Genomic DNA, 25,305 nt, shown 5'->3' with positions numbered 1-25,305 from the left:
GCACGCAAGTTGAGAATAACAATACAGAGGAGGATGCTGAGAACAACATGTGAACAAGTAGAATCAGTTAAATTAAGTTACATTTTGCATGCACATGGTTTCCATTTCCAAACCAAATACCAAAATCAATTCTTGTCTTTCTAGGGAGGACAGACCATCTCTTTAATATACAGTCTCTAATGCAGCGTCTGCAAACCATGCCTCAAGGCAAACTCTTCAGCTATTTCTCTCAAGCCATTCCTTTGTCTGGCATTTGAAAGCTCCCTCCTCTCCATCCAACCCCTTCCCTGGAGCAGAATCGAGCCTGGACACCACATAGCTGGTTTTTAACTTAACAGCAGCGTGTTTGTACCACCGCAGCAGCTCCAGAGCCCCAAGCAAAGCCTCAGCTCCCACATATTAGCAGCGGCTACAGCACTCAGGGGATGGCTTGCTCCACACTTTTCGTCCCCTCCATTTCAAAACCCCACATTCCTCTTTACGAGCCACCTCTACTGAAAACATTCGCAGCTTTCCCACCTTCCCCAAATGCAAATTCATCCTTTGCACCTTTCTACAAAAATTCTTCTTCACATGACAATACCCCATATTTACCCAATATTTTTGCTCCTAATTCATGACTGATTTTTCTAAGCCCTCATTACAGGGAGCTTCTACTCAAGTTCAGCACAGGCAGTGCTTTCCAGACCTCATCCTTCCCATTTGCCATGCCAAGACCAGGAAACAGGGGGGATGTAACCATGCTCAGTGTAGCAGAAACTGAGGCCAAATGTCGTAAACTCCCTACATCTCTTCTACTGTGTCCTTCACGACTCTGTGCTATGTATTTCTACCAATCTGGAAGACACTGGCTGTGCAACACAGCAAAAACCCTGCTCTTAGCAACAAAGAATCAGCAGGGGAGGGGTGCTCAGTTTCCAGACTCTCAAAGGCAGCACCCTTTCTCCCCCTACTCATCTCCAGGAGGTCTGGGAGAAGCTGTTACACAGGAAGACCAGGCAAAAAGCAATCGGTACAGGCGTTGCTAAATAACCTGCCACAGCTATTTATCACCAGGCCCCACAATAAAGCAACCCAAGCACTAGACAAATGGGACTGTCCAGTGACTTACTTCTCTCGCTATACGTCCCGCGGATCTTGATGGAAGTCAAGTTGTGGAGAAGCTTCTGGAACTCAAATGCCGTAAGAGCAGGCCTCCATGGGTAATCTGTAGCCTCATGAAGCCTATGGAGAAGAGCCATGCATCATCAGCAAAGCTTTCAGATGCTAACAGCTGTGCCCTTTTACAGCACCCTTTCCAGCAGCAGTATGCTATTGCAACATACCCTGCATACACTTATGCAATGCTGCTAGACAGCGAGCTTCAAATTAACCTGATAAGACCGCTCTTCCAAGCTGAAATTTATGCTGTTTGTTTTCTCAAGAGCTTAGAGGCCAAGGGGCACTAGACCCCAGCTGCTCCCAGCACACCTGGAGAGCCCTCTCACCTGAAGGTGTAGGTCACTGCATTCTCGCTGGGGTAGGGGTTGCCCTGGGCAATGAGTGGCACCGACACTCTCAGCCCAGCCCCTTCCAGCACCAGGTCCTCCGCAGAGAGGCGCGTGTCCCGTCTGTCCACACGGAAGGAGAAGGTCAAGTTTTGCCCGTAACTCAAAACCTGGTTGCCCAAGAACTTGCCTGAAAGGGGAAAAAAATCCTTACAGTTAGGGGACAGAACAGAAAGGGCACAGGCAGCACAGAAACCTCGTTTCTCAGATGACCTACGTGGCGCAACAAAATAGATGGGGAAGTAGCTGTCCGAGATAACAGAGATATCCTGGGTCTCTGCACTCCACTGAAGTAAGACTTCAGAGCCATCACGCTGCTCAGCACGCCACTCGTCCTCTCCTGAAAAATCAAACGTGCAAGAATTAGCGCCCTTTGAAGCCGTAGCTTTGCGCACAGCTTCTCATGTCATACTGAACACTGCTCACATACAATTAATCTACAGTCTGTACACTGGCACTAACAGGCAAGAAAGCAGCTGTGCAGAAGAACGTAGAGAGCAAATATCATCTTTCCAATTTAAGCCCCTAACCTGAGTGCTGACTTGAACCCTCTGAACTTTGAGCCCTATGACAACTACTTGTTCAAAATCTTCTTTTCTGAAGAGCTTAAGCAGGCATGGGAAGACCTGCAGTCCCCTACGACTTGATGCGAGTTTCAGCCTTTGTACAAACTGTTCTCCAGTGGAATTTTTATTTAAAAAGTTTTTCTTTTCAGACTATGCAGCATAAAAACGTGCATAGGCAGGAAACTGACTATATGAAAAAACATTTCTCCTGGGCTTACAGACCCATCGGAAATACGACCGTCTTTTATTCAGAGCCATGTAAACCCCAAATCTAAAGTGATTCTAATCCTCTCAATCAGAAACTCCTGACTTGGTTCTAAAATTAACAGAATGCCCCCTTTCCAGCACCGCTCTCAAGCTATAGAAGTTTTACATTTACAATTCCTGCTTGCACCTGCACGGTGTACGTTAGCACTGGGTGCCCGAGGACAGAGCTGGGAATTCATTGCTCCCCAGCTGAAAACTGGGAAGCTCCCAGTAACTTCAGCAGTAGCTCAGCACTTCCAAAGGAGGGATCCTGGATCTGCCTGCCCAACATTTGTGATCTTGCACAGGGAAGAAGGAGCAGGGGGTTTTTTGGGGGTTTTGTTTTGTTTTTTTAATTGCTTCTGACTTCAGTCTACAGCCCAACCCGAGATACAAAAGAAGGCTCCATTTTACCAAACTGGAAGCTGGAGGTGATACTATAGATACTGTAGCCGACGGCATTGGTGCAGACTGAGGAGTGACCAAAGCAGAAGCAGGGGGTACAGCCCCTCATATTGGAGGAATCCAGATGGAAAAAACCAGGTTTACATCTGAAAATGCAAAGGAAAGAGAATTAATTTCCCCGATGCTTACCTCAGGCCATCACTCGAATGTTTCTCATTCCTGAAACAAAGCCACAGGAAGAGAAACTCACCTCTCGCAGTGGAAGCCTTCAACGTTGTCCTTGCATGTACACCGTCCTGTCTCGACATTGCATTCCCCTGTGCTGCCAGCCGGATCACAAGAACAGGGCCTGGAAGAGCCAGGAGAGAGGATAACTCATTAAAAGCCACACAGAGAAAGCTTTAAAAAGGCACCTAGTTTTAATTTAGAGAGCAGCAGTCCCCCTCACCTGCACCCAGCTTCAGAGAGGGAGTGGAAACCCGGCTGGCAGCGGTCACACTTCTCACCCATCACGCCGGGTTTGCAGCTGCACTGGCCGTAGCTGTCGCACTGCGTGCTGAGGGAGCCTGCGGGAAGAGCGGGGACAGGCACCTCAGCAGACCCTCACACCTCTATTAGCCTGCAATTTTTCAACTTTACAAAACAGCCAAGAAATATGGGAAAAGACAGTGGGAAGTACAGCTCCAAGCCAATGAGTGACAGCTTACCTAAAGGCTGCCTCTAGTTCACAGGGATTTTTCCCCTCGCGGCTCTAGAGAGACGAATTGTTATCTAGTTTCCAAACTATATATTCAGCTTTAAGTATTCCTACCAACCAATGTTTTTACATATAAATATAATTTTAACTTCAAATTGCATTCTCATCCTTATTCCTGTTTCATCCTCAATGTTACCTTCACACGCCTCTACTGCCATGCCTGTTTTACCCTGCAATGCACCATTTCTGAGATTTTATTCCCTGAATCCCTCGTGTTCTCCCTAATCACCATCTCCCCTTTGCCAGGGGATATCCTGACCTCTCCCTCTCATGCTCCCATTTCCTCCCTTGATTCCTGAGGTGGATTTAAAGATTAAACCGCCTCCTCGGAGCAAGGCTGCATGTGCCACTATTAACCCCAACAAACTCTCCAGCAAAACTCTCGTTTTTGGAAGGACATCTTCCTCAGTACTGCTCCGTTCAAGCAGACTTGCACAAAAAGCAGCAGCAGGTTTCTTTAATCCACAGCAGACAGAATGCCTTCCCCCAGGCACCGGTGTAGCTATCAGCCTGGGAGCTGTCAGCACTGTATGAGTTAACTTCCAGGAGAAACGTATTTTAATATACGGAAATAGTTGCGTCCTTCTATTTCAATCCACACCAGAAGATTATAGCAAAGTGAAGAGTTACAAGACGATGAGGCTGGACAGGACAGAAGAACTCACAAAACCTTTACCATATACAGCCAAACTTGAAATCCCCTTCACAGTCCCACTTATGATTATTTAGGAAGAAACAATACTTCAACAAAAAATAGCAATCTAAATCTCTCCGGGTGCTTCAAATACACCCTGGGTCCCAGCATGCCACGGGATACAAGCTGATGGCTAAGTTACAAAGCCCTTTGAAATTTGTCCTTAAGGACCTGAGAAGTCACCTCCCTGCTTCTTCTCAACCGCCTCAGCTGATGCCAACCCTCACCCCTCTTGAAATAAGGTCCGACACGAGGACCTGGAAGAGCAGATGGAGGAAGAAAGAGGCCTTTCTTGGTCAAAAATTTCACAACTGTACAACTCTCTGACCAAATTAGATAGGAGCCGTACCCTGGCAGACCTCTCGCTGGCTGCTTTTAGGGCATGCTGCAAGCAATTACTTATTCCAGCTACTCTATTTTGGAACCTCACATCATATCTTACTATCTGTTCCCCTTTTGTCTCCTTCACCCTTATTTGCTGTGGGCTGGTGTGGTTATGGGATCACTCCGTACAGGTCAAGTGGTTCCCTTGGCGACAAAAGGTTTGTTCTCCTGCCAGAATTTTTTGTTTGGTTTTTGTGGGGGTTTTTTTGGTGGTTTTTTTTTTTAGCTTTTCTTTAGAAAGAGTTTAACTACATATTTTGAGTTTACTTTGTTTTGTCTCACCCCCACCCCCCTTTGTGTTTAACGTTTCACTGGTTTGTATTTATAGTGCTTGGATACTCAGTAGGAGAAACTGATGCAGCTAAAGTTCACTACAATTCTTCAGTATGAACAACTTCCAGAAATATCCACTCACATCATCTTGTTTATTAAGAATTTAAATGAGCTCTTTAGTACTGGGAGTGTCCAGGGTAACACATAAGCAGTGGGGGGAAAAAAGAAATAGGAAACTAAAATAAAATCTATTTCAGAACACATTTGAAGGAGTAAATGGTGCAGAGGTGAAACATCTACCCCTGCCACCCCAACCCCAATTAGATCCAAGGGTAATTTAAACCAAAATACAACCCAATAAACATTTCCTACATGGGGCAGGCGGAAAGAAAGAAAAGAAAAACAACAACAAAAAAAATCCCATTCTACCCTGTCGTTTGCCATTAGCTGCATAACCAAGAGAAGAGCCAGCTTTTGTGTGTGGAAGTTTGCAAGCAGAAAGGTTTACTGCCACCACTTACCGACAGGGTTGCAGCTGCAGGGCAGGCATCCCTCCTCGCTGCCCAGGCGATAGAAGCTGTCCCTGCACCTCTCGCAGTGGGCACCGTCGGTGTTATCCGAGCAGCCCGTGCAGTGGCCCCCGTGGCCAGTGGAGCGGTACAGCTCAGGGTCGAAGTAGCACTCCTGCGACCTCCCGTTGCAGTCACAAGCTGCAAAGACAAGGGCACTGCCGGTGAACAGCACATACAGCCATCTGACCCCGACAGTCACAAAACCCGCGAAGAAAAGCTTGATACTAAGTTGTAGGGGAGCTGGAGTAGGAGCCTTTAACCTCCCGGGACTCACGCACAGACCCCCTAAGGCATGTGTGCTTCAACGAGAAGAAAAAGAAGGAAGCATGTTTTTGTGGTGGCTAAATGTGGGGAGCGGGAAGCAAGGCTGTAACGATGAAACAGGCTCCTTGAGACCACTCTCATCTACATCCAGAAGAAAACCAGCCTTTTCTACCCCACTCCCTTCCACATGGGAAGCGGAAATTCCTCCCTCCCACACAGCAACTCTGATCTTGGCCATGCAAATAAGGATGAAAAGACAACGTCAGGGCTGACTCCCTGCTGTACGGAGAGTTTCTCCCCCGAATGTAGACAGATTATAAACCTCTAGGGAGCAGGAGTCCTGGGTTTCACCGGCCTGTCAAGGGAAGCCACAGGTCTCGACCAGACAGCTGGGACCGATCAACGCACAAAGAGGTCAGACAGGAAGAAAGCTTTTCTGTCTAAAAAGCTTCCCCGTAAAGTAAACTACCAGGAGCTGTGGTCTGCGACACAAAATCAAGCTAAGTAAATTGGCATTCGGTCACAGAGATCCACATTTGCGGTCCAGAACTGTTGCAACAGCCTCAAAATTGGATGAAACAGTCAACAAGTAACTGTAAAAACCAACAATCCGAAAGAAAGAGGAAGTCAGATGATGCTAAATGAGGAGCTTTTTAAAGGGCAATTATATTCCAGCATACTAAATACAGATTATTTTTTTCTATGGGTCCCATAAAGCACAAGCCTGTACATTTTTGCAGCACTCCTCTTTCCTAAAGGTCGCTCCCATCCTTCTCCAGAAAGGAGATGCCCCTTTCTAGGGATCTACCAGCAAGGTCCTACAGGATAGGAGTGGAATGACCAGCGGTCCCACGAAATGTCTGCTGAAAAAAAAAACAGAACTGTGCTTAAAACTGGCTAACTGCAACTGAGACAAGTTCAAACCATGCCGGGCCAGCTTCTGGATGCCAAGAGACAGGGGACCCAACCCGTGAGAGGTCTTCCCATCAAGTGTGGCTGCACATACGCAAGCATTCATTGGCGCTCTCTGCTGTCGCTCTCCTCCATGGACGGTCATTGAAGAAAGGAAGGCACTTTTCACAGTCGACCCCGAAGGTGTTGTGTTTGCAGTTGCAGACCAGCTTCCCAAGCTCATTCTTCACACACTCGCTTGCGTGCCCGTTACATTTGCATCTGGTTAACAAGAGACAAAGAACAAGTATTTAAACTCCAGGCATCCAAGAAACAAAGCCCAGATCTGAAAATGTGAGACGAGACAAATTCGAAGGTCACAACAAAACTGAGAATACAACTGCTGCTGTTCAGCCTGGAGCAGAAGAGGCTCCAGGGAGACCTTATTCAGGTCTTTCAATATCTAAAGGGCATTTACAAGAAAGATGGAGAGAGACTTTTTACCAAGGCCTGTAGCGAGAGGACAAGGGGTAATGATTTTAAACTGAAAGAGGGTATGTTTAGAATGTTTCATAGGCGATAGCTCCCAAAATATATGCAAAGGAGAGATGTTGAGATTTTCTATTTACTGTTATTCTAGGCTACAGATACAGTCAGAGAACACAAAACAACACACAAAGTGTGTTAAAAACCACACAAAGTCAGGGTAGGAAAAAAAATGGGGTTTTTTCTTTAGTTTTATATTTTTGTCACTCTTTTCACTCTCCACCCTCCCAAATCACTTAACATTTGATCTATTCAAGGAAAAAAAAAAATTCAATCTCTGTCTGCCCTGAAATTATAGCCACAGGAGACTATACAGTATTTGCAAGCTTCATAAAATTCATTCCACTGCATTTTTGGTTTAGGACAGTCAATAGAGACCGGAGCCTAATGGTACCATGTGAGTATAAATCAAAATCTTTAAAGCACTCTAGTAATCCTGACCAAGAGCTTTAAATAAGTACAGAGGTTTATTGTCTACTCACCTACCACCCACAGCAAAATCAGAAATCGCATAGTAGTAAGACTTGAGAACTTTTGGATCGTTGAAAACTTCATCTCCAAAGGTGTTCAGACGATTGAGGGTCACTCTAATATCTGTAGCCGTCACCCACTCCTAAATCAGAGAGAAATCCCATCAGATTAATCATCAAACATCCCCCCTGAGAGCGTACCAGTGCCATATCATTAGCAGTTGTATTTACAAAGTCATTCATCAGTCAGCAAGTTCCCTCCTCACCATCTTCCCCCCTGCACCTTGGAAGCGCACGCATCCCTGCCTGAGAGACCTCGCACTGCATCCTCTTGCTTCAAATGTTGTTTTCCAGACCCTGCTCCTGTCTGGCTACCCTTTCCCATGCCTCTTCTCCTCCTGACTGCTCTCAGCTGGGAAGTCGTGGGTAACCTCTCCAGCAAGAAGTGCCATGCAGGCAATTATATGAGCTTGCTAATTATACGTATCTATCTGACCGTAGTTTTCCTGCAAAGCTATACAGCACCATCAGGAAAAGCCTTAGGGTACGCTTGTCTGCAGATACATCCCACCAGGCGAAAAGACACAGACAGATGAATGAGGCTGGGGGAGGCTGAGGAAGAAAAAGAGGCAGGCAGATTTGACTCACAACACAAGAGCTTTTCATAATATTTACACAGCATCTTCAACACACTGCCCTACCCTCCTCCAGCAACAGCCAGCAAACATAGCCTGTCCCCAGATTTCACACCACCTTCAGCCAGTGACTGTCCTAGTGACTAGTACCTTCTTGGTTTTATTACAGCTTTTGCAATGCCATTTTCCTTCTAACACCATAAAAACAGGAAAAACATCCTTGTGTGTACAACTGCAGTGCAGCTGTGTTGCTGCTTAGCCAGTACAATAAGAAGATTTGCTGAATTACAAACACTAGCATAAACACGTGGAAATGCTGAGCACAAAATACACTCAAAATACTCCAGTTGCAAAAAGCAACACCAGAGGTTTGTACCTATTCCAGGAAATTGGCGGTCAGGTCTCTATTCCTTACGTAGAGAAGTTTATCAGAAAATTATACACCGTATCACTAACTCAAAATCTCTCCGTTCACCTTAACGATTAGACCCTGTTCTCTGCAAGGGTTAGCTACAGCAACAAGGTGGCCAAACTGGTTCTTTTCCATTTCAGGAGTTCTTCTCCCTTCCCCATTAATCTTTGTTTTCATTTGCAGAAGTGAGCCCCACCAGATTCTGCCTTCCTGCTCGCTGGCCGGGGATCACGTCTCAGTCTGCTCCTGCTACTCCAAGAGGAAAGGGAAGAAGCGGCTATCACAGCTCCAAAAAGGAAGGAGAGGAGCCCCGAGGGAGGAAACCCCACAGCTTTAGCTTCTTGTTGCAACTGAAGAAGCCATCAAGCAGCATACAGAAAGCTGGATAAACTGGTGCTCCCAGCATGCTCCTGACTACTGCCCAACCGGCATTATAAAGGGTAACAACAAAAAAAACCCACCCAGCCAAACTCAGTCCCCAAGCCGCTTGTAAGGAAAACCAAATATTGTGGATAAAATCAAGCTCCCCCCCGCAACACACACGTAGAACGGGTTAGGGTTTCCAGTAACCCTTTACTGGTTTAGAAGAATCTCATATTTCTTAAATTTTTGTGCTCAAAATAAAAATGCAGGTGCTTCAAGTGTTCATTTGACTTAGGCTTTACCTTCCTCTGTCCTTATATCTGAAACAGCAGCAAAATGCCGACCACTACTTTCTAAGCAGGCAGAGATTTGCATCCATCCTCTAAAGGCTTCCATGATGCCTAATGACAAATCATCCTTAATGCCACAGATTTTGCTTTTTGTACCATAAGCTTACTAACAAGAGAATCAAGAGTTCAACTCTTCCTTCAAAAGCATTTCTTTAGATTGTCCGTCCCAACTTACTTGTGCAAGGGCCTTTCAGTATGAATAAGGGCTGTCGTGCAGCCCACGGTCAGCACAAAGCCACCATTCACAACAACTACACGGAAAAGACTCAACTCGGACCACCGGCTTGACTTAGTCCTGCTCACATACCTGTAGCACAGGGCTGTTGTCAAAGTTGTAGGCACTGGGACGCCCCTCCAGTGTTGAGAACGCCACGTTGCCCCCAGTGAGAGGGGAGATGTCACTGAACTCATCTGTGCAGAGAGCTTGCTGCTCATCCTCCCCAGTCCGAATAAAGCCCCGGTTGACTTTGTGATATGTGCTCTCACAGGAGCCGCTGTAATACTGGTAGGGCACCCATGGGCCGTCTTCCCTGGTGCGTTTGTAGATTGCAAAGCTCTCCGGCCGACTGGTGTGAAACTTCAGACGCACGTACGTGATGTCAAAGGCCTTTCCTGCGGATGAGAGAAGACAGGTGTGAGAAAGACTCAAACAAACTAGAAAGAATGGCAAGAGCTCCACTGCAGTTCTCCCTTTACAAGAAACATCTCCAGTACCATCCAGTAGGACAAGCAGTGTCCAGTAGCACCAGAAGTATCTCTTCCAGTCCTACGTACTGCATCTCCTGGTGGAAACAAGGTGAAGGAACTGAAGTCGAGGGCAGACTGAGTAAATAAATAACCTACAGACCCCTCTGCAACCAAATGCACATCACACAAACCGCAATTCTCTTCTCCAGACATCACCAACAGTGTCCTTACCCCGACAGGTGATATATTATGTCAGAGCCACAAACAGTGTGTATCTGTGGCCAGGTCCAAGTTAACCATGCCATTTGATGATATTTCTTCCAAATGCGTGTTTGGGAGAAAGGGTGTTATCCAAAGAGGTAAGAGTCACACTATAGAGCCTGTTTTGTCCCTCTGCTTCCTCCCCAAATAAACAATATCCCAAACTCCCCCTACTCCTCGTAAAGTCTTTCCTCCAGCAGTGAGCTACTGAGTACACCTTTTTCTACTCATTCCCTGGGAAAGGCAAAACAAGCTTTAAGTTTCCCAGACCACAAGATTAAAGGCTCCAAGACGCTTTTCAGATCAAAGTGCACTGATTTACATGCAAGCCATGTTCTCCCTCTCCTAGGGGGATAAACGTAAACCCACCTCCCTGCCCTCCCACCTCCTAACAGGTACGCAGCAATCAGCAGATCATTCGCTCTCATGGATTCTTTTCCAGTGACTCGAGCATCTACCCCCTGTGCATGTAAACCAACCACCCAGGGGATGCACAGCCCCAAGAAAAGCCATGAGGGGAAAAGGACTGCAGCACGCTTCAGCCACCTTCCTCCTCCACCCCCACCGGCCCACAGGCATGTTCCCCGGAGGCGGCGTACAGCTGGGTGCCGGCTGTTCTCTCTCCACCTCGGCGGGCAGACCGTGTACAATCAGGACACCCTGGCGCACGTAGGGAACTCGCTAAAACGTGAGGTTTGTCTGGAACAAAACCCCAGGCGGTTAGTCCCTGCCACGGTCTTTTACGCTCCCACCACCTCCCTGCTCTAAGCAGAGGTTGTGGCCATCACTGGTCTCTTAATTGACCAAAAAAAAAACCTACTAGAAGAGTTTCAACTGATTGAGAAACAGGTTTTCTCTGCCTGCAGAAGTCACACGGATTTAACTTCCACTTGTAAAATGAATTAACTCCACTGCGTTAAATTTTAACGCGAGGCTTCGCACCTGCCAAATAGTGCCTCACTTCATAAGTTAAAGCAGAACAGAGAGCAGCAGCAACAAGAGCAGCATGCCTCTCAAAGCACACACGCAAAACCCGATTGCAGTCCATCAGGTTCGAGTCACAAACCATGGCTCTCGCTCACAGAGCACCCGCCAGTCAGAGCAGGACAGGCTCTGCATTGGGCACATCATGGCCAGAGCCCAGCCGGTGACGGAGGAACCTCAGTCTGCTCTGGCTGCTGGGAACACTGAAGCTGCAGGAGAAGCATGGCAAGGGGTCCAGAAATCAACATACCAGAAAAAAACTAAAGTAAAAATCAAGATGTACAGCACCTCAAATACTTACACCTGCATGTACCAAGGATAAAAGAAAGAGCAATCTTGTTCTTAAAGGAAAGAACTCTGCCAATGCCCCAACCTACCAAAAAGGCACCATCTGTGCGTGACATGCAAGACAGCTGGGGCATTGTACAGATACAAACCCCCCAATACTCCCCACAAAATACCCATTACTGTTACATCATGTGTGAGGTTACACATGACCTAAGCACAAGACTAGAAGCCAGACATTCACAACCTGCTGCTCTTACTCAATACTTGCTTGCTTTTGGTTTGGGGTCAAGTTATTTAATGAGATCTTCTTACATACAGAAGACAAGCGAGAAGCAATCCCACTACTAATGCCAAAGTGCTCCCACAAGGGCTAGAAACTCCAAAGGATCAACGCTTAACACTGTAACGCGGCTTAGGCTTACCCTCCCCTTGCTGCCAAATACAAGAGGTGATTAATCCCGTTTCCGTTTATTTGGAAGTATTTTTCACCTGAATCCCGACACAAGGCAAGAATCAGACACCAGGAATATAAATCAGTCCCTCACAGGTTTCCCATTTCTCCTGCTATGTGGTCTCTTCTCGAGAAGAGAGCTCCTCCCTGAAGGCAAAGCATGCTCCAGAGATGAAGAGCATGGACAACGCAGAAACTCAAGGTGAGCACACCACACATAAGCCAACAGGTCAGACACGCACAAGTATTTTTTTCAGACCCATGGGAAATGGGCCATCTTTTCCAGATAAAGGCAAGGAGCCCCAGAAGCAAATGCCTCCTCGTTCTTCTGCAGGAAGACCCTAGCATATGTGTTGACCTGCAACGTGCCAGCCCGAGAACTTCACCAACACCCTGGATGGGCAGCAACTAAAACCAGATCTACTATCATGGTTTTAGCTCTAGTAAAACCATCATCAGCAACATCATGAGAAAGTTTTCTTTGAGCTCATACACTGATTAAAACAAAATATGAGGCCGAAAGTCACTGCCCTGGTGAGATTTCTTTGGGCAATTTTCATCACTAGTGAAAATAGTGAAGACATCAGGCAAGAGCAGCCATTCCTTGAGTCAAGAGGGGAAAAAACAAAAGTCGGAGCCAACAGCATGAAGATCATTCAATTAAATTGCATCAACTGAACTGCCAAGAATACCCGGCCACTTTGACTTGGGGTGGTTAGTTTCCTTCTGCTACTACTGCATTCCTCTTGCATGAAGCCAAAACACTGCATTCAGGCTTCATCAAGACAATTTTGGGGAGGAAACGCTTTGAAAGAATCCTGAGAATGAAGAGGGGGCCGGGTGTGTGCTCTCACTCCACAAACACACAACTTTCTGCTCCAGCAGAAAGGCCAGGTCACAGCCTGCACGTCCCAAAAAGAACTTCCCCCCCCCCCCCCCCCCCCCCCTCCACTACAACTGGATTACGGTCTCTGTTTCCTGACAGGAAAGTGTCCTACAGCTCCTTGCAAAAATTCCAGCTCAGTAAATGGCACATGCAAACTACGCTCTGGGTAGCGTGAAAACATTTTCCATAGAAATCCCTTACACTAAAAGGAAAGGACCCTCACTTTTTCATCTTCAGTTTTACACCATGGGCCAAAGAAAAAGCATCCAAAACCCTCCTGACCGAGCAACCCAGGTGAAAAAGACATTTATTTCAGCTGGCAGTGTTAACTACTTGAGAAATCCTGTTAATGGCATTACACAGGAATGCAGATAATGCACACAGGGCGGCTGTGCGCTCCCGCCATATCAGCTTGCCGTGGGTAAATACTGTTGGAACAATAGTTCACCCGAGACCAGCTGACAGAGTGTTGAAACGTGTTTCCCCCCTGTTCATGCTGAAGGTAAAAGCCGTGCTTAGCAGCCTGGCAGCCAGCACAGCTCTTCAAAGCTGCACAGCCTTTTGCTAGCAAAGATAAGCTGCCTAGGTTGCTTTCAAGCTTTTCAGGGCTGAATAAATATATACTGCTATTACACTGAGAAACAGCGACAGCAATAACTAAGTGAAAGGCAGCTTTAAATGTTTCATTCGGAAGACAAAAAGTCATTGTTCTCCTGTTCCTAGAGGCTGGTAATTATTTTGATCTTTGTTCGGCTTAGAAGTGTCTGATACTGTCAAGTATTGGATAATATTTCCCTCTGTGTACTGAGAATCGGGAGATCTATTTTGCAGGAAGAACTCCAGATGCTTGTTATAAAAGTTCATTAGGAAGAAGATGACATGTGGTAATAAGCGACCATGAGCTCAGCACTTCAGGAGTGCAACTTGACATGTCTTTAAAGCCTCCAGAGCTCAAATATCGTGAGCCCCACATTTTAAAATGTCATCTTTTCTGAGGCAGGAAGCCGTTCACCAGCAAGTGACAAGGTGACGATATAACCAGCCCCTTTTGATAATTCAAGGTGATGTAGAAAACCATTTATTATCATTCTGTAAAGAAAGTAGGCAAACAGACAAGCCTTCAAGATGATATTGCAATTACAGATTAAACCAAGCGAGCCAGTCTGGGTCCTGCAGAGAAAGCAGCGGCGGCACTGGAAGTGTTTGACATTGTCTGATGGAGGGGATGCTTCTCCCAACAACCTGCTCACCTCGTCAGGCTGACCACAGCTGCCAGATGTCAGCAGCAATTAAAGCCCTTCCTCAGCAGCGTTATCGTCCAATTCTGTATCCCAAAGGTCCACCAGGAAACGCACCATGCTGAAAGCCATGAAGATAGACTGGAAAAATGTAATCAAATGCTATTTAGATCTTTAGAAACTCCTCCCTTTTCCCCCAAGTTAGGAATTTGTCCCTACACACAAAAGGCCTCCTTGTTTTTGGACCCCTCAGAATGGATGGATAATTTACATCAGGAAAACGTCCCGCCAGCTGGCACGCCAACTACAAGCGCTGAATTGTGAGCAGATGCCTGGATGAGATAAGTCCAGACGACACTTGCCTCCTTCATGATCAGTTCACTCTCATCCCCTGCGTGTGGGAAGTAACCACGCTACCTCTTCTGCACCTCTGCGATCCCACAGTGCATCCTCCCAGCCACGAGCTTTAAAATACGGCCACTGAGTTTTGCTGCCCAGGAAAAAACAAAACTCCACCTGAGAAGGTCGTACTGGGCAAAGAACCGAGCCTTTGCAGATTTGTTTTCAGTGAAATCCACTGAGCAGTAATGAAAGGGTTAAGCTTTCTCTGCTTCTGTTTAGGTTGGCTCCTGTTCCAGACAGTTTTTTCACACAGGTACCTGCTGACAACCTATTTCTAAGTAAAGGTTAAAAGAATTGAAAACAAATACCAGCATATTTCTCACTTTTTGACTGGACTTCATTTCCATTCTGCAGTGACAGGACAGAGAGCAAGCAACTACCGTCGGCGTTTTATTTTGCTCTCATCTGACCTGTTTCTCCGTCATTCCCAGGGAGAAAGGCCAGCTTTCCCAGTGCCCAAGACTAGAACGTGCTCCATGCCATTTGCCCATCCGGTCCTTACTCCTACCTCAACTCCCCAATACTTAAGGAGAATGAGTTATCCCATCCCAACCCACGGAACGGGACTGGATTTTCCAGCATGCAGATAGGCAACAAGAGCAGGACAGTGTTTATAAGGAGGGGAGGAGAATGAGAAGTATCCTGAGCAACTTGCTTTTTTGGAACAAAAAAAAGTTCTATTAGACAACAACAGCCCAACACCTGCAAGACACATAAGCGGTAAGTTATGTTGCTTGCATCACACGCGCATGGAAAAGCCAAACTTATGACAGAAAGCAAGAAAATACTGTAGTTCTAGAGCAACTGTTCTTTACAACTACGCCCTAGCTTTTCTGGGAAAAATTATGGAGGAGGAGGAAGAGAAGATGAGAGCACTGGTATTATACATGCAAATAGAACATCCAGCATCTGAAAAAAAAAAAAAAAATTGAAGAATTTCCATTTTCTGATGTTCTTCACTGAGGAAATAACTCCACATAGGAGCATGGGTGACAGCTCTCAAATGCTGAGTGGTGGCCCTTGTGGAAACATAAACTAGTATTAATAAACTTTAGGCTTATTTTCTTTCCCTCACCTAAAGAGCCTGGAGATTTAGGCATGTTATTTCACGAACAAGAAGCATCCAAAGGATTATAACACAGTCTCATCATAAGCCATACTCCACCATACCAAAGATTTTGGCATCCAGAGCTCCAGCACAGACGGGCACAAGGGCTTTAAGAAAGCCCAACAGATACAAACACGGGTTGCTTTTTCTGGGCGCCCGTGCTAAGACAGAGATGGAGAAAGGAAACGTGTTTGGGACGCTGGGGGAATGAGCGCAGCCCTGAGCGCGCTGGGACGAAGGCGGACTCCCACCACCCCATTAGATCATGCATTCTTCCAGCACTCCCGAACAAAGGCACCATTGACTTGCGCGCGTGGGCGGCTCCGGACAGCAAAAGACTGCCCAGTAAATTATTGCAGGATAATCCAAGATTGATAAGTCGTCAAGGCTGCTTGTTCTAGTCATGTTTCCAAAGTGGGGGGGAGGGGGGGGAGGAAGGGAAACTTATTTCCTCCTGCAGGGGCTGAAGCAGCCTCATAAGAAATGCATTTTTCCATCTGATCACTCCTAAATCAGTGTAAAAGTCAGAAAACGCTGTCTAATAATTCAGTACAGCTTTCTGCCTTATTTGTACAGCTTTGATGCAAAGATGTTAAGTCCATTTCCCAAAACGGCCAGCTGTGTTTATTCACTAGGGACTGGAAAGATCCCATGTACAACACAAAAGTCCTATCTGCACAGGAAGCCTCAAAGTCCTTTTTCAGCACAAACGATAAAAGCTCGTTTTAAAAAGGCACTTTACACTTGGCAAGCACAGTCAGATCACAGATGATCAAGGACACCACGGGCCATTTTGGGGAGGGCTCCATTTCATTCACATATCCAGACTCCAAAGCTACCTCCGGCCTCCAGTGCCGCAGCAAGACGAGCGAGATCTGGGTTATGGTGCATCAGGATCCTTGGAAAGTTCATCTGCTTGTATCCAACACCCAGGAGCTGCTCCACGGCCCGTTCACAAGGGATATGGGTGAAACCAAGTCACGCCCCCAACTGAAGGGGCACAGAAAAAGTGGGGGTTTGCTCTCCCAAAAAGGGGGTTTTACCCAAGAAAGGAAAAAAAGAAATTTGATCTGAAGAGTTTACTGATCCAGAAAAGACATCAAAAAAAAAAAAAGCTGTCTTTTGCCCTTTATTCTCATCAGAAGAATGCACAGTGATTACCCAGAAATCTTCATTTCATCACCGATAGCCCATAATGACACCACCAACAGCGACTTCAGCAATGACAACCCTTTAAAACGGGCAATTTCCACCCATTCCAAGTGACTGTGGGACCATGGTGCCCCAGCAACATTACATTTTCCCAAGAGTTTTCCTCATGTTGGAGATACAGCCATCACCCAGTAAAAACCACAGCCCCCAGAAGATCCGAGCTGGAGGCAGCAGCAGGCCAGGGGAGATTCACCAAAAAGCTTTCAATTGTGTACAACGCGATACTTCTCATCCTTAGCAAGACACCTCTCATGAACGCTTCTTGTGTAAGACCACATCTCCAGAGGAACACCCACAATGCAACAAATATTAGCCACCTTCAAATCATCCTCATAGCATTTAACTTCAAGCGGCAAAACAAAGGGCAAAAGTCACATTACATTTTAATTTCCCCTCGGATATTTTAATTTGACAGTAGGGGGTGTAGGAGGGAATATTCCTGACGCTCAGCTCCAACTGTATCTTTTCAGAGGCGAAGATGTAGAGATGGCAGAAAGACTAGGGGAAAAAAAAAAAAGACTAAAAATTACTTTCAAACTCCAAAGCAAAAGTTAAAATGGTTAAACAAAAATGAAGTTGCAGCTTCTTTAAATGAGATATTTGGCCAATTGGCAAACACATGACTTCTTGTAATGAGAAAACAAGTTTATTGGATTGTAGCGCAGTATCTTGCGAACAAATTTAAATATCAGATAATATGGTGAGAATTACAAAACCCTTGATATAAAGGACAACTGAATTTTACTGACTTGTGACCAAAAAAAAAAAAATTAAAAAAAGTTAAATCAAAAGCATTTTGCGAATGGGATACTTCGTGCAGGAATGTTACGAGGCTTTCCCGAGGCTTGTTTTCTGTCTGCGTCCCTCCCGGGCGCCTCGCCCTCCAGCAGCTCCATGCCCTTCCCTCGCACACTTGCCACCAGCGCACCTAATGGCAAAGCGTACGCTGTGCTTCAGCTTCAGAACTTCAGCAAAACGACCAGAGCTGGAAACATCCTGGCCAAAGGCAGCATGAAAGTTATTTTGGACGGTGTCCGCCTGCGCGGGGGAGACACCAGACACCCCTCGCTCCAGCCCAAGCACTCCTGGAGGGGATTTACACCAGTTCCCACTGGAGCGCTGCCCCTCGACCCAGTTCAACAGCTCCATCGCTCATGATCGTCACCACTAGTTCCTATTAAATAATATTTTGAAGCCTTTTCCCCCGCCCGTTGAAAGGCAGTGCTTTCCCCTCTCACCCCCCCCAAGATGTGCTCACAGTCTGCAACAGCTCTAACACCTGGCTTCCCTCCTATCTGAATTAGGTATCACAAACACACAGCTCACGTTGTTGAGCCTAATTAAGAACAAATTAAGTGATACTGCTGCTGAGAGAACGCTTGCATATAGTTGTAAGTTCAGCAGCTCAGGAAGCAAGGCGACCTCCCAGCCTAGGTCCCACCCTGCCGGCTGGACAGCCATGGCGAGGCCAGAAATGTTCCCTACATAGAACACTGAATCCTCTGGAATTTTGATGGTTTAATCTCCCTCCCGCCCCTGCCCTTCCACCTCCCACTCACCAGCCACAGATATTTTTTTTTCAGACACGGGCCATAATTAACACTGCAGCTATTTGGAAATAATACCGTTGCTATTAGCATCCATCACCTGGCCCCTGCAGACAAGACAGCTTTCTTTTCTCAAGTATTTAAGGAGTTTTGCATTCTTCAATAAACATTTAAAAAAACCTAACTTTTCACACATTTGAATGCGACGTTTAATGTTGCAAAGACTTTGCACGCCTCCTGAGAAACCTCCCCCTCCTCCCTACAGACTCCTGCTACGGATTTTAAGTAGCAGTTTACATGCCTTCATGCTATCTTTTAATGCATTTTCAGTCAATTTCAGGCTTACGCACAAGCTACCATTATTTATGAAACAAATTACAGCAATATCCATACGGACCATTTTCAACCACCCACCCACACAACAGTTTTACTTTCTCAGCCTATTAAGCCAGGGAAGGAATTGGGATAAACAGACTTGACAAAACCATTGCTGGAGCAAGGCCATTTCCAAAACAAAGCTTGCCACTGAGTTATGTTTCAAATATGTTTTGGAAAGCCAGAAGCAAAGCTCTTCCAAATTTTTCTTGAAGCAGAGAGGGAACTGCACTCCAGTCCTCGACTCACAAGTAACAGCCAGCATGTGCCTTCAACTCCGCCTCTGGAGAATAAACCACACAAACTCCAAACGTCATGGAAGTTGCAAAGGTGTATGAAACACACAGTCCGGCACGTTTGTGCTCATCCACACGTTCTGTCTGGAGACACGAGAAGGACAAGGAACGACTAAATGCAGTAACTATTTCTAAGGAAAGAGAGTTTAGCAGAAAACCACACATACTCGAGAAGGAAGCATGGCTAAGCATGACTGGTCTCCCACAGAAGTGACTCCGTAAGATTATTTTGGAACACCATGAACAAAGAAAATGAAACTGGATGCTCTCTGCTGACCCTTCAAAGACAATACGAACCCCAGGCTTCTCAATACTTCCAGCTGCAAAAGCTGAAGCCCTTGGTTTAAATTCACAGACTAGAATGGAGCCAAATCTGCTTTACATTAGGCTCCAAAATACATCATTCTATCCACATCAAACCTGGATTTGGGAAGTGATCTGTAGATCAAAACTCCTTCTACCCAGGCTAAAGGCTGCCCATCCAGGAACAGAGGAAACTCTGAAAAAGCAAAAAAAGAGATACGTGCACAGTCTTTCCTTACCATTTTGTATAAAAGGGAGATTTCAAAACTGAGATAGCATTACTTTGCTGCTCCTTTACAAAGGAGGAATTTAAAAGAAAGTACTGACATAGTTGCTGAAAGTGGGACCAAACACCTCTGGGGATACCGCTGAACCAGTGTAACATCAAACGAGTTTCCTACAAAGCATGTTTTCCTACAACAGGCTCAGCAGAAACAGAAAAATTAAATGTTAACATGTTTAAAAGACCTTCCACGGGGACTTCTGATTTGTTGAACTTATCTACTGGTCCTGAAACACCGGCCATGCAGCATGGTATGAAGCTAAACGTCAGCGCCTGGTTCCCAGTGGCAGGAATGCAATTCAACCCTAATAATTCTGGGTGTGCAATTAATTCACCTTGTTAGCAGTAGAGAAGTGACGTGGTTGTGTGTGAAGAACAGACTGAGTCTGATGGAAAAGAAAAAAAAAATTACGCAAAGAAATACACTATATTCCCAGACGGTCAGAGGTTATGGTGCTCAAGAACTCAGACCTGCATTTAAATTAAAAAAAAAAAAGCGTGGATTAGGAACAGCTGCAGAAACACTTAAGAGAGCGAACTCCAGACAAGGCAACAGAAAACTCACTCACTCCACAAGAAGCAGGCTGGACAGCCCCTGGACTGCTGCAGAGGACGTTTCCAGGGAGGTCAGCACAGAAGAGGACCCCCATGAGCAGCTTCTAGCAAGCATCTAAGAAACATCTTGCACATCACAAGACAAAACCTCCTGTCCCCGAGCTCCACGTTGAGAGGCAAATGCTATGACTTGTTAGGTCACACCACATCCTCCCCCTGTCACACACAGGTTCTTCCCTCAGCCTAAGAATAAGAATTTCCTTAGGCAACAGCACTACCTAAATGAGGGTGATTGCAAAGAAAATTAGCTTAACTGTTTGCACTGAAAGCCAAACAATGAGATTTTCTTCAGGCACGCTACACTGCTGTGAAGCCTAAATGAACTCCACCAGAAGGTATTTTTCTCAGGAGAGAGACTATTAAAAATTCATTTTCCAATTAGCGCAGCTAAGCCAGTGACATTCCTTTAAGAATGCTGAATACTTAGTTGATGAAAAAGCCTTTTTTGAGATTAGACGATAACTGTTGTACCTCAATTAGTAACGTAAACTACCACACATTAAAACTTCAAGTAATTTGTTGACCATGAAGTATGAGTCAAGCTATTTCTTCCTCCCTCTGCTTTCAGTGTCTTTAGTATGTATACTGACCCTTTTAATGGTATTTTTTGGGGGGAACAGAAAAGAAACAGCCACTTAAACCCATCTGTAAAGCTGCTGCCTTTGTGAAATGAAGTCTCAAACAATACAGCACTCTCAAGCTTTTCTTTTCAATAAATGCTTACGTGTAGTGATAGGTTAAACCCAAACCAACCTACCTGTGGCTCCTTCAATCAACAGACACCCCAAGAGAGCTGAAGAGCATCAGGGTCTTCAATCTACCATTAAGTTACAACAATAAAGGCTTTTCTTCTCCAAAAGCTCAGACTTTCAAGACCCCAAATAGCGTCCCCATGTCTCCTTGTTGCCTAGATAGGTACCTCATTCAGATGTCAAGGAAAGCTACCACCACACAACCCCAAACCTTCACAGATATGACCATTACTGAAATGCCAAGGTGCCTGTAAAAGATGAAAATGTGGACAAAGTGTGGACAACTCAAAGAAACCAAAGCTACTTTGGCTGGAAAATTTGAGAAGCCCAACAGAGCTTCATTGATCAGAAACATATACAAAACTAACACTGCCTTCTACCTTCAAACCCACTCGAACTTTTCCTCATAGAACTTCACACTAAATTAAAAACACTATAGAGCAAGGCTTTTCACTTAGTTTGAAAATAAGAGTTGCTAGAGATTAAAAGCTTACCAAGGACTTCATCACTGGTCTTAAATGCAAAGCATTTTGTTACTATAGAGCAGCACACAAATACAAGACAAGCAGAACAACTACTAACAGCTGTCGAGGTCTGCTTGCGTAAAGCAAGACATTTGAAGTCATTTCACCTAGAATGACATACAATTCCTGATATTGCTAAAACAGGAGGGCTGGGACAGAAAGAGCACTGCAAGCAGAGGAATTAATAACATACGGCTTCCTATACATGAGCCTCTTGGTTGAGTTTTAGAAGGGAAGTCTTGCAGCTTCTCAACTCCATGACAGGGATATCTTCAGAGTCACATCTGACTGCAGAAGCTAAAAACTGCGAGACATGAAGATGTACGTGTGAATCCTGGTTCCCTTTGGTTGACCTTTTCCACAACACTAACAAGAACTGCCATTATTGTGGAGAGCTTCTTCCTTCTACCTATCCAAGCAGAAGAGCAAAGAGTTCAGAAACTATGTGGGACATGATGGGGCACAGACCAAATTCTTAGGTGTGTTTTACTTCCATAGGGCAACGCATTCCAGCGAGAGACATAACTGACTTGTTTGCAAAGAGGAAGTTAACAGCCATGCCTTCCTGAGTCATTGCAAACAACTCCAAGAGCTCCATTGCAATCAACTCCTCTCCTGACACTGTCAGAACAAAGCGTTAACATACAGAGTTAATGGAGCAATATCAGATACGACAGCCTCCCCCTGGATGAGCAAACGGATGGTGACAGCCTTCTTGGGTGTCTCACTCCTCCAAAGACTTGGAGAGCAGTTTTATTAATGGTTTCATTACCAGTTTCTACTCCCAAAAAAGAACACTTCAAGCACTTCAAACACATGGACAAGTGGCGCACGCACTCAAGGTTTCCTTTCACCAAGGTCTGATGACCCTGTATTTTGCTGTAGATCATTTGCATTACTATAAAAATATTATTTTATCTGAAAAAGCCCTTTTATGAACTATATTATATTTCCTTTAAAGTCAGGAAGAAGTAATTTTAAGCACTGAACACTTCTACTACCAGCGTGCTAACTCAGCTACTTGCTGAATTTTTGTAACACAAGAAAAAAACGCTCAGGTACACACAGTATAGTTTAATTTCAGGTCTCTGTATACGAGCTGAAGGAAAGAAAAGCGCTGCTATTAAAAAAAAAAGCTATCAGCCCATGATTAGATACGCTAGATTTCACAGAGATGACAAGAAGAGAGCCTTAAATCATAGCAACAGTAACATAATCACTTCCAGATGACACTGGCATACTTTTTATCTCAATTACTCTTTGCAAAGTTAAGGATGGCAGTAAAAAGTTAATTTTCAGTTGATTAAAAAAACAGCAATGTACATTTCTTTTAACAAGTGTATAAAGAAATCCAGACCTGTGCTGCTGATTTCCGAAACACAGCGATGACAGTGGAGAAGATGTACAACCCCAGACAAGAAGTTGATAGCACTGACAACCAGGGGGATTTTCCTGGAATATGGGATTTTGCTGGAGCAGCTTTCCCTATACTTGGAAGTGCAGTATTACTCTGGTAAAATGCTGCTAGCGTAAGCAGAGCTCACTTTGGATGAGGCCTGGGAAAAGACCTTCAGGGAGTTTTAGGATGCATTCGTGCTTAGTCTCCTACGTCTCCCTTCAGCTGCAAGAGTGCAATTTCCTTCCTCCTCCCAATCTACCTTTATCTAGACCCCCTAAGTACTGAAGGTAAGTAAATATTAGCAGGTAAAAACAAACAAACAAAAAACCCACACCACAAAACCCCAAAGCTGGAGAGAGTGCAGCTAAAAATTTGTACGCAAAGTATTTTTTGCTCATGCAAAGGTCACTACTGAAGAAATAGTCACTACACAGATCAGATACTGCTTCATTTTCTCAAATATTACCGAGTCAATTACCTAACCGGGTCTGGTTACTTTTTATTTTAATTGATGTTGTAGAAAGAGAGGGCAGTCAGATAGATTGACTTTTTAAGAGCATTTCAATCTCCCAGGAACATTAGGAACCCAAATTATTCAGCGCTTCATTAACCAAGTGACCAGATAGTAATGGCCTTCAAATTTAAACCACGTTGCCTAACATGAGCATATCCTCCCTCAGAATTGCTGGTTAAAGAGTAATCTATTTTCCCCCAGCTCATTCTCCAACAGCTCATGGGAAAACAAAGCCAGGCTGTTCCCAGCCTTTTCATGGACATACCAATAAGCTTTGGAAATAAGATGAACTTCAGCGGGTAAAGCTGTGAGCACAAAGATGCAGAAGAAGAAAATCATTGTGCTGTCTAGCTGCAGTCATATATTACACTGCCATTCAGAAAAACATCTTTTTTGTAATCAGTTCTTCTCAAGATTCAGCTGTTTTCCTCCAGATACAGAGCACTTTAATATTTCAAGGTTCCTCTGACACAAACGTTCAGCTTAAAAAAGTGGATTTACTCACGTATTTACTAAGCAAAGTTTCCCTAAATATTTGTATGTCTATAGCAAACAAGCCTGAAGCTGTGCCAAGTCTATTTCGTAGGATCTTCTCCATACAGTGTTTAAGTGAACACTAAACTGAAAAAAAAAACCCCCAAAACATTAAGTCCTGGTTATGAGATCTTCAAGCTTGAACTCCAGGCCTGGCTGGATGCTCAACACCAGCAGGCAGAAAGCTTACAGCTCTCCCTTTTCCCACACCGCCTCAAAACCCCCTTTAAAAACAACTAATTCACCCAGCTCCCACTTCCAAATCTAACAAAGACGTACCACAACAGCTCCTGGGATAATCGCTCAAATCCTAATACCCACCATTAACTGCAAATCTTGAGTGTATTCAAACAAAACATCATTCAGAAAAAAGGGGAAAAAAACCAAACCAACAAAAAACCCCAAACAACAGAACTTCAAGCCTGTGTAAAAGAAAGTGATAAAACAACGAAAGCTTGGTAACAAACCTGTAGGCAAAGAGTTGGTTTAATCCTTGGTCTAATCTATTTCTTTGTCATAATGGGGGGGAGGGGGAATTAGACATCTCCCAGCTGGAGTCAAGGAATTAAAAGATTTTTCAAGGCATCCCTCTTTCTTTAGTGATTCTGTACGTGTGTCATCTTCAACAGCGTGGGTGCTACTCCATGCTTCAATTACAACTCAAAATTAAACTCCCAAGCTTGTTTTCCAAAATAAGACATCAGCACATCCTTTACAACATGTTTTCAAAACTTCTTAACCCACCCCCAACCTGCATAACTATGAACATCTTCAGCATCATTTCTACAAACTGCCCAAACGCTCAAAAAAAAAAAAAAAAGAGAGAGAGAGAAAAGCGTTAATACTCGCACTGCATCTGAAGTGCTCTGGCACTACTGCAGACTGGAGGGCAGGTGACCGTCTCACACTGGTACCTGCACAGCTTTGGGGATGCTTGGTTAGGTATTTTTTGCTACAAGCAAGTGTTTATTCTTATGAAAACTGCTCAGATTAGTCACCACGGTTGCTCAGGACAGTCACCACTCTCCCTCTCCCAAAGGGAAAGGGTTAAGACAGAAGACTAGAATACCAAAATTCAGGTCTGTGGTGAGGTGTAAAGGGGAGAGCACTAGTGTTCTGCACCCAGCTGAGCGCGCGAGCCTGGGGAAGGGCTGTGTTCCATGAGGATGCTGCCAGACCCACACAAACCAGATACGCCGCATCTGCTCCCTTGCGATGGCTCAGAGTCTGGACAGCCCAGCTGAGCACAGACTGTACTGACATTTTTGTTT

At 45.1% G+C, this 25,305-nt stretch overlaps 1 protein-coding gene across 1 annotated transcript in view; it reads right to left on the bottom strand.

Annotated features, from left to right (window-relative positions):
• Positions 1 to 25,305, bottom strand: part of LAMC1 (laminin subunit gamma 1) — a 66,954-nt gene that overhangs the window by 14,778 nt on the left and 26,871 nt on the right. The window contains exons 2-11 of the mRNA XM_063345180.1: positions 9,683 to 9,987; positions 7,628 to 7,758; positions 6,715 to 6,881; positions 5,394 to 5,582; positions 3,213 to 3,330; positions 3,015 to 3,113; positions 2,774 to 2,910; positions 1,765 to 1,887; positions 1,488 to 1,677; positions 1,112 to 1,224 (exon numbers count right to left, since the gene is read on the bottom strand). Coding sequence (XP_063201250.1) covers positions 1,112 to 1,224; positions 1,488 to 1,677; positions 1,765 to 1,887; positions 2,774 to 2,910; positions 3,015 to 3,113; positions 3,213 to 3,330; positions 5,394 to 5,582; positions 6,715 to 6,881; positions 7,628 to 7,758; positions 9,683 to 9,987 — 1,572 coding nt within the window. The remainder of the gene's footprint in view (positions 1 to 1,111; positions 1,225 to 1,487; positions 1,678 to 1,764; positions 1,888 to 2,773; positions 2,911 to 3,014; positions 3,114 to 3,212; positions 3,331 to 5,393; positions 5,583 to 6,714; positions 6,882 to 7,627; positions 7,759 to 9,682; positions 9,988 to 25,305) is intronic.

This window comes from Chroicocephalus ridibundus, chromosome 8, assembly GCF_963924245.1.
Source record: "Chroicocephalus ridibundus chromosome 8, bChrRid1.1, whole genome shotgun sequence".
In the NCBI taxonomy this organism is placed as follows: domain Eukaryota; kingdom Metazoa; phylum Chordata; class Aves; order Charadriiformes; family Laridae; genus Chroicocephalus; species Chroicocephalus ridibundus.
The sequence above is the reverse complement of the archived record's forward strand: the minus strand, read 5'-3'. Positions and strand labels throughout refer to the sequence as shown.